Below are 15,193 nucleotides of genomic sequence, written 5' to 3'. Positions count from 1 at the left end.
TGATAACTTAATAATTTTTTAAATGGCCTAGGAAAAGTATCCTCTGATTAAATTATTGTTGGAAGATAAACTTTACTACTTCAGTTACTGAGAACTTAGCGTTGAAAACATGACCTTTTACTTTTCTTGAATATTGAGACCATAACGAGCACAATGCATTGTGACATACTGAATACCCAAATTCAGCAATTCAAGAACGGCCATGCATTTTCACAGGTCTTATCTCTGTATTTTCCTCTCTCATCTTGAAAACTGAAACTAGTTTATGGTTCCCCCAAGTTCCATCAGTTGTTACCATCAATCACCCTTTATTTGAATAAACCCGTCTGTGGCTTTGGTTTCCTGTCTGTCTAGGCAATAGAGGATGAGGCATTATCTGGGGTTATGGTCTATGTTAAGTGTTACAACCAAATTGAAAGAAAAAGTTTGGAAAAAAGTGTGTGTGTAAAACTAGTAGATGGTGGTTTTGAGAAAAACTATGAGGGACTACAAAGACTCATCAATGAGCATAAGAGCAGTAGAGGAGAAAAAAAGGGGAAAGACTATAAGAATACATTTTAAAACAATTTTAAAATGATTAAAACATTTTTAAACATTAGGCTTTTAAATAAAAAAAATTGAAACAAAGAGTCAAAGATTTATACCAAAGAAAAACTAAACATGTGGACTTTCCCATATACATGGTCTTGGTTCCCTCTCCCTATAATTTTCTGTGAAGTTACCTGTTGGTTTGACAGACAGAAAACTGAGATTCCATGAATTTAAATGTTTTTCAAGCAAGTTTCTGAGGTACTGACATACACTAATGATGGCTGGCTTTAGTATTACTGGGTGGTAGAAGAATCACAGGAGGTCCACTAAAATGGGCAATGCTGACTTCCTGAAGAGGATTCGTGATTGGTGATACCCCAAACTAGGGCAGCCTTAATTGTTAGACAAAGTCTCCAGCAAAGGGATCCAGATCTCTGATCCGCTATTCAAAGCTCAACATGATCTAGCACTACAGGTTAGAGAAAAAATTATTTGGCTAAGTAGAAAAGTCCTGTCACCATCAAGAATATAGTATTAAAATAATTATTCTGTTCTTCAGTTCATAAAGGAAAAGGAACAAAGAAGATAAAAACAAATTTCCCTCATCAGATGGCAAAAGCCGGTCTGTTGAATACATATCAAAATGAAAAGTTTCAATTATAACTTAAACACATCTGCTTTTCTAATATTAAACAGAAAAAGAAAAAAAAATAAGAAGAAACTCTTTGGTCAACTCTCATATGAAATTCTATTTTTATCTTCTCCTAGTAAGAATATATCACCTGAAAAGAAGTATATTCCATCATTATTGTTGAAGTCTGTAAAATCAATTCAGTCCATTGAAACTGAGCCAGACTTACATGAACTTTTGCTTTTCAACTATTTTTTTCCCCTCTTCTTTGGAAATGTAATAGACTACCTGAACACAGCTAAATTTATTTAGGAGTTTAAGTTGTTTTTAATTACACAGTACTCTGAACAGCTAGCCTTTATATGCCAACTGATTCTGTATGGTGGACAGATCTGCTGAATTACCTGCCTGCTTAAATCACGGTCTAGATAGAAATTTTAAAATGGAGACTTCCAAAAATTAGCTATTACCCATATTATTAGATGCTACTGTACATAAGTACCTTACTTAAAGCTGTAACTCTCCTTTTGTTTCTTTGATGGTCTTCTCAAAATTTCAATGAAGAGGTAATGGGTTATCATAAATAAACTAAAAATACTAAAAATAATAACTCCTACATTTTAAATGTTCTACTTCTGAATTACTTCTCATTGGGTGTACGCCTCTATCCATTCTAGTATTTGATGGTCTTAACTACCAAAAAAAAAAAAAATTAGCGCACTAGTGCTAAAGAAGTAACTTAAAAGTGCTACCTGATTAAAATGTTTCTCTCTCATCCCATTATTTTCATTTTTCTACGGGTCAAAAGAGAGAGCTAGAGAAAGGATGTTACACTTTCTGTAAGACTTTGTCAGTGTTACCTTTGATCATTCACAATGCTTCTCTTGACTTTAATCTTGTCCTCTCCCGTGCTCTGGTGAAAACTATAAATACAAATATATATATTCATTATCGACCTCATCTGCCACATCATCAGCAACAAAATTTGAGGAAGTAAAAGAAAGAGGCAAAATGAACATTCTAAGCCAGTATTTCCAAATATGTGTCCTGAGGTTCCAGTTCTTTTCATATGCCCGAGATTGAATATCTCCATTGTCAAGTAAATTTGGCAGCTGTGCACCCTTGCTCTGTTTTCAAGATCCTCGATGCATGTTGGTTATACTAAATAATCTGAGATGTTCACATGTATAGAAATCTGTTTCAGTTTGTTTAAGAATGTACTTCCTGAGCCTATTCAACATGTGATTCCTTTTTCTGTGTTAACTTATGATGTCTCTTGGGTTCACAGAATATCTGTTTAGGGTTAGTGACATACACTTTTGAAAACTAATTTAAAACTATGAAAACAAGGTACAGAGGAGGATATGTGGATGATACTATTTGCCAGGCAGTAAAAGTATTTAAATAGGATAGCAAAAGATATTTCTGAAAAGCTAGGTGCAGACTCTAAATGTCTTATCTTATAGAAAAACAGTCTCCAGGGGCGCCTGGGTGGCTCAGATGGTTAAGCATCTGCCTTCGGCTCAGGTCAGGATCCCGGGGTCCTGGGATCGAGTCCCGCATCGGGCTCCCTGCTCCCTGGGAGCCTGCTTCTCCCTCTCCTTCTCTCTCTCTGTCTCTCATGAATAAATAAATAAAATCTTAAAAAAAAAAAAAGAAAAACAGTCTCCAAACTGGGGGTGCTATCAATGGTTCACTGGGGTGTGAGATGAAACCAAGAGCACTTCTATATATATTTGAATATCTTCTTATAATCTGTGATATATTTATAACATACACTGGTTAAGTAAGACACAAATTTATTTAAAATCACAAATATATTTTGGGAATACACACGGATTTTTTTTTAAAGATTGGGATCCATGATCAAAAAAAATTAAAACCAATTGCTGCATCATTGAAGATTTTCGTGCAAAGAAATGACATAATATAGAGTTGTTTCAGAAAGACTATGAATATGGTGCATGTGTGTATGTGTGTACTGGTGTCAAGTGTGTGGGGTATAATCAGAGAGATGAAGAGTAGCATTAAATTAGACACTAATTTTTATTTTTCAAATCATTCATTCTGTCATTTACCTGATATTAACCACATAAACAGTGTAGTTCCAATTTTGGAAGGTTGAATTGAGCTGAAAAATACAATGGAAAAGGGTGAGTTCTGGTAATACTTTCTAAAAAAAAATCTGAATCTAGTTTATTTCCCCCAAAAGATAAGTTGTTATTGGAATAAGACCCTGGGAAAATCCCAGACAGCCAGCGGAGTGTAAGAAAGGTAAAGATAACAGTCACTGGATCATTATATGCCAAGAACTTTACACAGGTTGTTTCTTCCATCTCACAACAACTAATGAGATAGGTATGATCTGCTCCCCCACCCTCATAGATGAAGAAACTGAGCTTCATGGAGAAGAAATAGCTTGCCCAATGTCCCCAATATCCCCAATGTCCCCAATGTCCCCAACTGAAAAGTAGCAGATCCCAGATTGGAGCCCAAGTCTATTTGTCTGGAAACACTATACTTTCCTCTCTAGCCCATATTACAATGGGCCCCATTATAATGGTTCTTCGAATTAGCCATAACACTGAGGGTTTCACAGGAGGATGAGCACAGTAAACATCATCCATATTCTTCATTCAACAAACACTGTAGTACAGTAACACATGTTCTTCTAGTTAAGTATCACCTCATAAGAATATCAGTAAGAAAAATTACAGATTAACAATACAAACCTTTAAAAACACAAACAAAATGAGTTCAACATTATTGGGAATATTATGTTCTTATTATGTGGGTTATTTAACGGTCTTATGGGTCTTAGCACCAGACTTTTTAAAGCAATGGATTATGGATTCCTCTCAATGTAAATTACAACCTTCCATGATGCACTGTGCAATACAATCACAAATGGGAATTCTTTACTGATAGGAAATCTTCCTATTTCTGTATCACCTCCAAAAGGTTTTTTAGGTCTTATTTCATACACACAGTTAGCCTTCCTTGCAAGCATTCCTAAAATTGAATGTAAATTCTACAAAGTGCTGACAAAAAGTATTAAATGATTTAAAAATTATAAACAGCAATAATATGAATCAGGGACACCACTTATGTTTTCTCTAGTATCAAGCATCTGCTTTGGTATCTTGCATCTTAAGTGAAAAGTTTCCAGCAAAGTTCAGCTTCAGATGAGAATGAAGTTACATTGAAAACTATGAATGTAATCAATATAAATGTAAAATTATAGGCTGCCTAAGGCACAGACTCTCCATGAATGTTAATTTCCCAGATTAATAATATTAGTAGTGGCTTATTTGAGAATGAAAATAAAGAATTTTATCTTTTGAAATCATTCTGACTTAAAACAAAAAGAAGAATTCTTGAAAGTAAATGGGTTGCAAGACATTGGGGAAGGTATGTGCTATGGTGAGCGCTGTGAATTATGTAAGACTGATGAATCACAAGCCTGTACACCTGAAACAAATAATACATTATATGTTAATAAAAATAAAGTTAAAATTAAATTAAAAAAAAAGAATAGGCTCTTTCTTTAAAGCTGCTCTCCGTTTGGAAATGAAACATACCTCCCAGTGTTTGAATTAATTACTGACTTTAATGTATCAGTCCAAAAAGTCAATAGCAGTATTTTTTGTTGACTTCTATTAGAGAATGTCGCTCTTCCCCTCAACTTTATAATAGAATTGTTATATACATGCTATTGTTTCCTGTGGTCAGCTTGTTTTAAAGTGTATTAAAAATAGGACTTTTCTTACTATAGACCCTTCAAAACAAGGCTGTATTGTTATATTAAGTTATTCTTCAAAGACAGAGAGAGAGTCAGTCACCACTACCTCTCAATGTATGATTTAACTTTGTTTTGCTACCAAGGGCATGTTTACTAGACACCTTCTGCATAAGAAAACCCATCTTTCTCAAAATGTATACTAGAGTGACTTTATTCAGTGTTTGAACTGTAATAGTATTATACATAAAAAGCAGTACAAAGTCCCACAGTATGCAGCACACAGAAAATAAAATAGAAAAAAAAGAAACCTATGAAAAATGAAATTTTTTGTTATGTAGACAAAAAAAACATAGGTGATATCTGTAAGGACAAGAAAACAAAATGAAGTTTTTTTCTTTTTACTGGAAATTACAAAAAAATTTCATTAATAGAATACTGATTAAATAAATTAGTATACCCTAAATCTCTATCAACAGAAGACTTGCTAAATTAATGACCAGACAGCCACATAATGGAATACTATGCACTGTTTTGAAAAAAAAGAAAAGGAAGGTCTCTGCACACTTTTGATGTAATTCTGGCAATAACAAAAATAAGCACAATGTAGAATGGTATGCAAAATATGTTTTTAGTGTAAAAAGGAGGAAAAAGAAGAATCTGTAGTCTTATTTACTTTTATATACACAAAGAAATTCAGGGGCAAAAAAAACAAACAAAGAAAAATTAACAATGATTTCTAAGCAGATGGGTTGGTCTCCAGAGAGATGAGCTACAGAGATGGGTAGAGTATTTTCATGATATATTTTGTTATGCTTTTTGGTGTATGAATCAAACATTCAAACAATTAAATAAAAAATATATAATCTATTTTTAAAGTTCTGCTGAAATTGTAGGGATATAATAGTAAATAAAGATACCTATGAAAATATATTTCTATTTGTGTGGTACTTTTCTTCTTTAGACAATAATAGTCTATTAGGCTTGTCCCTGATGCAAATGCACCTCCCTTTCTAGGCATCAGCACACACCCCTCTTCTATGTCTACTCAGAATATATATATATATAAGGAAGGGTGTCTGTGTTTGCATATGATCTGTGGATTCAGTTACCCAGACAGTAGAGTCCTCTCCAGATTTCCAGAGGTTAAATGTTTCAAATCAAAGAAGAAATTGTACAAGTTCACTTACCCATTCTGCTACCTTGCTCTGTACTTTAACTTCAGGGTGACGAAGGATATTTTGAATCACTATGGAAATTCTATAGACAATTCCATCTGTCCATTGGAAATAGGATTTAGTCCGTTAATTATATTTTACAGTCATATAATTCTCAATTTAAATTTACAATCACACAATTTCACACAATTTAAAAGAAATGCCTTTTTTGGGAGATACAGGTTTCCAGTTATAGAATGAATAAGTCACAATTTTAAAAGATACAGTACAGAGAATATAGTCAATGGCATTGTAATAACATTTGTATGATGACAGACCGTACTATACTCATGCCGAGCGTAGGAGAACATACAGACTTGTCGAATCACTATGTTGTACACCATAACATCGTGTGTCACCTAGACTGCAATTAAAAACAAAAAAAACTAAAAAAATAAAACACCTTCTATACAGGTACAGAAAATTTGAGATATTTTGACTTTATGTTCATTGACCTTTGTAACTTCTTAGAAAGAGTTCTGTTTATTCTTATAAATAATTCACTGCCTCTCAATTATCACCTACGTATTTCCTTAATTCTATGGATTTTGGATATAGAATTCCAAAATTTTTTCATGACATTTTCATGTACAGTTTGATCTCTTATAACAGGAAATTATCATTTTTTTGTACGTTAGAAAGAATGACAGAGTTTAAGGTATGCAAACTTGAGTGGGATGATGGACAGAAGTTAACCTGAAAAAGAACAGGCATACACATATTTGGTGCCCTCAGCCCCTTATTCTTCCTTTTCTCTTTCCCCTCCCCAATATAGCATTTACTTCTACTGAGTCATTTACCAGATTTTTCATCAAAATTCCGTAAATACAGTCACTTGTATCAAAGTAAAGGGGGAAAAGAAAGAATATTTGCAGATAGAATTTTAACTGGACTAAGTTGCTTTAAAAAGAAAATCTTATGAGAAAAGAAAGTTTTGCTTTTTTGGGGGGACAATCTTTAAAGTAGCCTGATACATACATACATATATATATATATATATATATATATATATATATATATATATTTGTGTGTGTGTATATATATATATATATGTATATATATATAGTAAATGCAAATTGAAGTCACCAGCCAGGGTTTGCTAAATCTCTCTAGATGTGTGTTATAGGGTACCTTACTATAAGCAGCTAATAAAAAATATCATTTTAAAATATCATAGGCTATACAGAGAAAAAAAATTGAATCTCCATTATTGTCAGTCATCTTTCTTCATGCTTATATTTTGGTATAACTTAAGTAAAGTATGCACAGAAAATGTAGAAATATACAATTAAAACAATGTTGGGGAATAGATTTAATAAAAAAAGTTGGGAAGTCGGTAGAAAAAACATAAAACTCTGCCTTTGGAAACCCCCATATCTACCAAAATGCAAATTCCAGTTCCACTACTATGCTTTTCCAGTACGGGGTCAGAATCTCAGGCTAAAAATTTTGCCCCTCCCAAATGTAACAATATAAATAATATGAAATTGGTACAAGTCCAAGGACAAGTGGTTTAACTTATGCAGACTAGGTTATTTAGCATCTAAAGCTTTTCAGGTATTTTAATGATATTGATTTTATGTTCCTCTAAAAATATTCTGAATTTAAGATATTTAGAGGAATATATTCAAAACAAATGCTATTAATTCAGATTTAAAAAAAAAACGCTTTCACACTGTATTATATCATATCAAATCATGGACATCCTGAATGACTGAGGAGAAATTTAAGTTGCAGAGGTCCAAGAGTCATTCCAGGATCCTCAGGGTATCCTGTGTATGCTCCCTGGTGTCTGCAGAGTAGCTGAAAAGCTACCACTAGATGGAGACCTAAAGCATATGTTTAAGAGTAGTGTTCTTTCCCTCTCAGGGAAATAATGCAAAATACTAAAATTCATTAATTTTTATCACTGACATTTCTGAAATGTTTTGGAAACATTTAAGATATTCTTCTTTAAATTTTAAATATTTCCTGCCTCATTTTTTCAATCTGCTGTTATTTATACATGAGAAAGACATCCAATATCAGAGACAGCCTAAATCAATCTATAAGTACAGCATTCTCCCCAGAGTTATATTGCTTATAGCAAATAAAATATGTGAACACAGAGAACAACATAACATCTTATGTTACAGCTTCTCTTGTGCTATAGATCATTTTCAAGTAGTCTCCCTGCAGAAACCTTAGAATGAGGTATTTATACACTCAGGGGAGTCTACTTGTTATATTTATTTAAAAAATTTCTGAATAATGTAGCCAACAAGTAAACATGAGATACGTCCAGGAGTGAACTGTCAAAGCAAGATAAAACGTCCACCAAAGAATTGGTAGGAGGGGTTTTGGATTGCAGCAAATAATTGGCTTAAGCACTGTTGTTGCAGAAAATGCACAATTAAGACATCCTGATTCAGGCTTTCCCACGTCATCCTAGCAGTCAAGGGGTCTTCTGTGGATGTAACAACTCCCACAGCGTCGCAGTAGAAAAGCTAATCATACATTTTCATATATTCCATTCCTAATAATGACATCCAAGCCAGAAAACATGACAGATCTTTCTTGAGGTGGGGTGGGGGGGGGGGGGGGGGGGGGGGTTGGGGAGAAGCATTTATGAGTATACCCATTTTTCAATTAGAAGACTCTTTCAGTCAAGCAGAACCTCAAAGTAGAAATCATTGCTTGCTGTTACAGATGTGGTATTGAAAGGGTATATTCCCGTCAATAGGTTTTTCTCCAATTAATCGTTTTTTTGATCCTTCTTAACACTCTTTCTAGGGTTTCTTGGGAGACATAGAAATGACACTACATATTTAGTCTATATTCAAGGGTGTGAAATATAGGATTGAAAAGGTAGATTTTAAAATACTTTTTTGAAAAGAGAGACGTGAAAATATAAACCAAATGTTATTTTAGAGTCAAATTCATTTCTTTGAACTGGTGATGAGGCAATTATAACCTTATAGTCACATTTATAATATGACGGGAGTTCTGCTCGTCCTACACACATGATTTCTTTTGATGCCTGGCATATATAGCTAGATTGAATGTCCAATCTATACACATATCCAGAGAATAATTTTTTTATTTGAGTAATTAAATGTACGTTAAGAATCTGGAAGCAGTGTTACAGTTAATACCTGTAAGCTGGGTTTTTAGAACAATAATAAGGACTAACGGAGTTAGTTCCTTACTTGGGTTACTTGGGTTGAGCCCACAAGATTTAATATTCAGTAGCAATAGAGTGATGCTTCAAGCACAGAAGAGAGTTCCTTACTTGGGTTACTTGGGTTGAGCCCACAAGATTTAATATTCAGTAGCAATAGAGTGATGCTTCAAGCACAGAAGAGATGATTTGATATGAAAATAATAATTGGCCCAAGAGCTCTCCTTAAGAATGTAATGTAAAAGGCACAAAAGTTATTTGTGGGAATACCTAGATTATCCATTACATACAGAAATATCTGTTTATGAAAAGTAACTTAAAGATACTATTTTCCTAGTATACAATCTGAGGTATCAGATAAGTCCTATTGAAGATAACAAAAAGAACTTTACATAGAGAAATAGGAACACTTCATAAAGTTTAGGAAAACAAATTTCACTGATACATTGAAGAAATATGTCTGATTATCAAACAGTCTCAATCCGCACGCCTCCCCACACCAGCATATTATCACTGATAGAGCCAGCAAAACGCTTTGATAAGCCAGAATTTAAAGGACTGGGTAAGTTAGATGACAAATTTGATAGTTGTGCCTATCTTTCTTACAGTGAATAAAATAGGATTCTCTAATGTATCAGATCATAAGCCTGAAAATGTTTACCGTGTCAGTTTCCCAAGGAACAAGAAAAGTGTATCTAGAACTGCTGACAGTATGCAAATGATTTAGATAGTCCACGACATGACGTTAAATCCCATTTATTCACAAGGTGAATAAGTAATTCTCTTTCCAATTATTTCTAATTTGACTACATCAAAGAAAAAATATTAATTAGATTATAGTCTGTCTCTAACACTTTGTTACTCTCCCTTTTTAAAAAGATAATGAAGGCTTCAGGCACAGGGATATGAGAAAGCAATAGCATATAGGGAAAATTCAATAACATTGTTTTCATTACATTTATTCTCGCTTTTCATTTCTATTTTACAACAAACAGTACTGATTTTATAATAGTGATATCAATTTTCCCGTATAAATGCAAATGTTTAAGTAAAAATGGGAGTCAGTTTAGGAAAAAAAACCATCTATAGGTGGTTCAAGGATGTGGTAAAAATTGTTCTGATGGTACACGGATTTGAATACACAATTTTGAGAATATTTCTACCACAGGATGACTTTTGAATATTCTTAAACGCTAGCACTACATTTTTATCAAGAATCATCCAAATTGCGTTTTTTCCTTCAATGTAGTCAAGTCAAACCATTTTAACTGATTCTAACATTTGCTTGCTTTGTTGAAACTCCAGTGAAGGTTATGACGCAGAGAGAGATGGTTGAACAAGGCTCTCTTCAAGAATGTCAGAAATGACATGATTGAGTGAATCCAGCTCCACTCCACCAAGTTAAGGACTCTGAAGCATCATATAAACGTTCTTGGGCAGTAGAGGATGTGCCAGTCCTGGAGGGAGAATGCCACAGAGGCTCTTTGTATGTTCATACAAAGAGCAAAATACTTAGTCAGAATTATAATATTCCCATCTCCTGGCCGGAGTCCATGTGAAATATGCACTGGGAACATCAACTGCTGCTGCTTTTCTGGGGGTTGCTGGAATGTTTGCCCCATCATAAATCTCCTTGGTGTAAGTACCAGAATAACCATAAACACCTCCCTGAATTGATGTCTTTATAACCCTAGTGAAATTTATATCTATGTTTCATGTAAAATATTCCATACTTCCAATTTCAATGTCCTCACAGAGGAAGTTGGTATAACCCCCAAAGCCAAAGAAAAAATGAACTCTGTGGGTTTCTTTTCTCTGGGTTTTGGTCCCTGGTGATATGTTACAGATGTTTTGGCCTCACAAGTTAAATGACTGGGGTTGAGAAAATTCCTTTGTTTCTAATAGGTCATATTTGAGAATATCACTGTATGTGAGGCAATGGTGTGGTCACCTGATTGGAATTTCTCTTTTCTAGAAGAGACTTAAATCATTTACTCTGAATTACCAAAAGGTTATGTAGTCCATATAGGTGGCAGACTAAATAATAACTCATGTTACCTGGCATTTTCCCTGCTCATTTCTGTATCTCATATAACTGCCCTAGTTACAAATTACAAATAATATAAATAGAAAAGTATATATGGAAAAAGAGGCAAGGAGTATTGGCACTCAAACTGAAATTCTGTCAGCTGAAAATTGACTTAGTTGATATGCAATCACATTCTAACCATTATTCTTCAACAAATAAAAACAGAAAGCGAAGTATTACCGTATAAATTGATCTAAACGTCATGAACACTTAAACATAAATAAAGTTGGCTTCAGTGAGAAATTACATTACTAGCTTAATTTAATTTTTTTGAAATTATAAAATTCTTTAATAAACTAGTTTCCTGAAGAGAATAGTCTGACAAAACACCATGAATATTTTTTCAGATATCTAGTATAAAGCAAATTAATCCCTTTAATTAAATGCTTTTCTCTTAAAGCTTCCCTTGAAAGCAGTTTTTGCTAAAAGTGTACAAGAGTAGTACTGGAAATGTACTCATACCAACAGTCATTAGAATAAGGAACTCAAGGGAGTCAAGTGATATTTATTTATCTTACTAATCTTTACAAATGTACAAATGTACCGATTGAGTCCAATAACAGAGATTTTGTTTGAACATTAGATAGTCCCACTCTTAGAATACAATTTTTTATCACATCAGACATACTACAAATATAAAAGGTAATGATTTCTTACCATTCCTTTGTTTATCGATTCTATTAGTAACAGGCATGTTAGTGGTGACAGTGGGTGGTGTAGTACTAGGAGAGTCTACAGTAGCTGGTAATAAAGATGAGAAAGATGTAATTTTGCAAGGAGCCCATGACAGTTAATATGGATGAGCAATCTACAATTAATGTATGAAAATATACAGAAGAGGAATAGAAACCATTTCTTGCTACTAAATATAACAGACTCTAGGGTTACAATGCATAAAATGAAGCAATGCTTCCCTATGGCACATTAAGAATCACTTCATATGGCCTTTGGTGTCACATTGCACAAGAGTTTGGAACTGGCACTGAGGAACAAGAGGAAGAACATTTAGATTCTAGACCCAGGTGTGCCCGTCTGCCCATAACAGGCTGATGACCACAGAGTGAATTACTAAATCTTTCTAAAACTCAATTTCCTAAGTTTGTAAAAAGAAAAGGCTAGAGAAGGCAGTCTGTATTGCACCTATCCGTTTGAAAAATTATCTCTACTAAGTTAGTCTTCCACTGAGGCTAGAGAAGTAAAGTCTCAGAGGAAAATGTATTTCTCCTTGAGAAGATTAATGTAAAGAAAGACAAAAGAGAATGAAATTTATAGACTATTTGGAATATAAATGTGTAGAATCATTTACAGATCCCAGTAACTCTACTGAATGTTGACGGGTAAAATGGATTTCGGAAAGACAAGCCTTACAGGGGAGACATTTTCAAGACATTATGTCATAGCTATTCTTCTTATACTATTAAAATTTTCAAAGATTAAACCCTATGTAATGCTTTAATATCTTTCTAAGGGATTCTAGAAGAGCTGTATAGGTAGTAAAATAATGGTACATACTATTTCCCTTTAGCTTATCTTAGGAGTATGTTTGTATTAGATGGACATTCATATGTGCAATGACCATTTGTTATATATCTCAATTTTAAAAATATTACCTAAATTTAAAACGTGTGTGTGATTTTGCATTAAGTGATTAAGTAATTATGATTATGATTACCTTCTGAAAGTGAAATTCTTTGATTCAAAATATGCATCCTTAACTAAAGTAATTTTCCATTCCAAAGTAATACATAATTCTTAAAAATGGGGATTCTTTTTGAAGTTTTTATTTTTTAAAATTATGAACAATCAATTACATTTATCTTAGTGCAAAATACATCAATGAATTTAAAAATGCTTTTTGGCCATTTAGGACATGGGTTGGGGGTGGGAAGCTGGGCATCTGGTCTTTGACCCAAGGAATGAGTACTATAGGTATCTATCTCAGATTAAAAGGAAAAAACAATTTAAAAAAACCCTTCAGATCTTGAACTAAGAAAAATTAAGGTTTCTTTCTATTTCATTTAACTGTTTTAAGACTACAGTGAGTTTGTGGTAATTATGTAATGACTTTATTTTCATAGATCATCAGTAATAATAACAAGAAATATTGTCTCAGAAAAGAAGCACACATAATACTGAATTACATTCCTTCTCCCTGACTACTCCCGCACTGGAACCACAGAAGAGAGCTTAGGTTTCCATCTACTTAGAAGCACTTCTAACCCTGTCACTTTCAGGCTATAATCCTCTTAATAAAGATCCAGCTTTTTCAAAAGGCATTGTCATGATTCTTAATGTGGTACATAGAACGTATTACTTCATAAAGAAATATTTAATAGAATAAGTGGATGAAAATGGGTCATAAGAAATTAGGAGGAGCAATGATAAAATTAAGCACGATACTTATATTATTTTAAAACTTTAATTATATATTATTAGCATGCAGCTATTTAGTACATAATATAAAACTGGAGTACTGGCCATAATATAGTCATTGTGCATTATAACAATACATTAAGATTAGTTTAATATAACTAATTTTATCTTAATATTTAAGTTATATTATACACCATGAATTGCCTTATGGTCTTGTCTCAAGCCTAACCGAATATTTAACTGAATTTTCCCCTTGCTTTTTACACATGAATACTTTTTCAACATATTGCATGACTATATTTATACGGGACCTTTGTAATACTCTTGAGAATAAAAAGAGGGGAAAAAATGAAATAAATCCTTGTTTAATAGCATATAATCATTCACATTTAAAAACCCAGTGCTTTATGGAAATATGGTCATCCAGTGTGTGAATGCATTCTTTCTCCACAGTGTATGTACTGTGCACCCACACAACTAAAACACATCCAGAAATTCTTCTGTTTTGCTGGTTTCTGGCTTCTCAAGTGAAAATTAAGATAATAATCAAAATAATTACAACCACAGTATCCAAAATAGCAAGTAGGAAACAGACTCCAGAGGACGATGCTGGCTCCCTACCTTGGCAGAGGGTCCCCAAATCGGCACAGTTGGTTAGTTCTGCTGCTGGGAGTGGGATCAGGTAGGAACCTTGATCAACACAGAGGGATTATACAAGTTTGATTGATGATTTAATGACATTATCCAAAAAAAACCCCCCAAAAACATGAATCTTACGGTTGGTATATTGGGAGCAGCCCTAGAAGAGTCCATCAACAATACTCCAAAATCAAAAAAGTCTCTTAAGGTCTTCGTGTCTTCATTTCCACAAGTGTAAAATCAAGTTATTGAAATTTCCCTCAAAATTTTTAACTCAATTTATTGGCTATCCACACATGAAAGGAAAAGAGGTGCTACTGCCCAGTAGAGTTTGTGTAAAAAGTCCAGGGTCTTTTCACAGAATAAATTATAAAGCTCTGGTAGAAATTCATATAAATAAAGTAATATAAACATCAAAGGTAAGTTTCAAAAGTGAACTTAGATATTATTAATATTCCTAAAATGCATATTTGGGGTTCACAGGCACCAGCATATGCGATTTGCAATTCCAGAAATATGTTTCTGTGACTTCCAGTTGGTCTCTGTGTCTTTTTACTTCAAGTTTTTTTTTTTTTTTTTACTGACTCATCCTCAGCAAGAAACAAGATTAGAGCTGGCTTTCTAGTAGGAATAATGGATTTTCTCTGTTACACTAAATCTCCCTGACAGTTAACAGACTTTTACCAACAGGTTGAGACTGGGGAAGATGGGCTAAACTTATCACAAAGCACCTGCACTATGCATAAAGACAGAAGAATACATACAAATATTTATATACAAATACACATACACAAACACATATATTCAATTTTAA

At 33.4% G+C, this 15,193-nt stretch overlaps 1 protein-coding gene across 5 annotated transcripts in view; it reads right to left on the bottom strand.

Annotated features, from left to right (window-relative positions):
* Positions 1-15,193, bottom strand: part of ADGRG6 (adhesion G protein-coupled receptor G6) — a 136,164-nt gene that overhangs the window by 44,613 nt on the left and 76,358 nt on the right. For 3 of the 5 annotated variants that reach the window (XM_025866120.2, XM_073894015.1, XM_073894016.1), the window contains 5 exons: positions 14,362-14,430; positions 12,025-12,108; positions 6,092-6,177; positions 3,241-3,293; positions 2,023-2,085 (listed from right to left, as the gene is read on the bottom strand). In XM_025866120.2, the coding sequence (XP_025721905.1) occupies positions 2,023-2,085; positions 3,241-3,293; positions 6,092-6,177; positions 12,025-12,108; positions 14,362-14,430 (355 nt within the window). The remainder of the gene's footprint in view (positions 1-2,022; positions 2,086-3,240; positions 3,294-6,091; positions 6,178-12,024; positions 12,109-14,361; positions 14,431-15,193) is intronic. The other 2 variants (XM_025866129.2, XM_073894017.1) reach the window with 1 other exon arrangement.

This window comes from Callorhinus ursinus, unplaced genomic scaffold (assembly GCF_003265705.2).
Source record: "Callorhinus ursinus isolate GAN/ISIS: 27379988/994484 unplaced genomic scaffold, GSC_fseal_2.0 scaffold6, whole genome shotgun sequence".
Taxonomy (NCBI): domain Eukaryota; kingdom Metazoa; phylum Chordata; class Mammalia; order Carnivora; family Otariidae; genus Callorhinus; species Callorhinus ursinus.
Note: the sequence above shows the minus strand (reverse complement) of the source record. Positions and strands in the feature narration are given on the sequence as shown.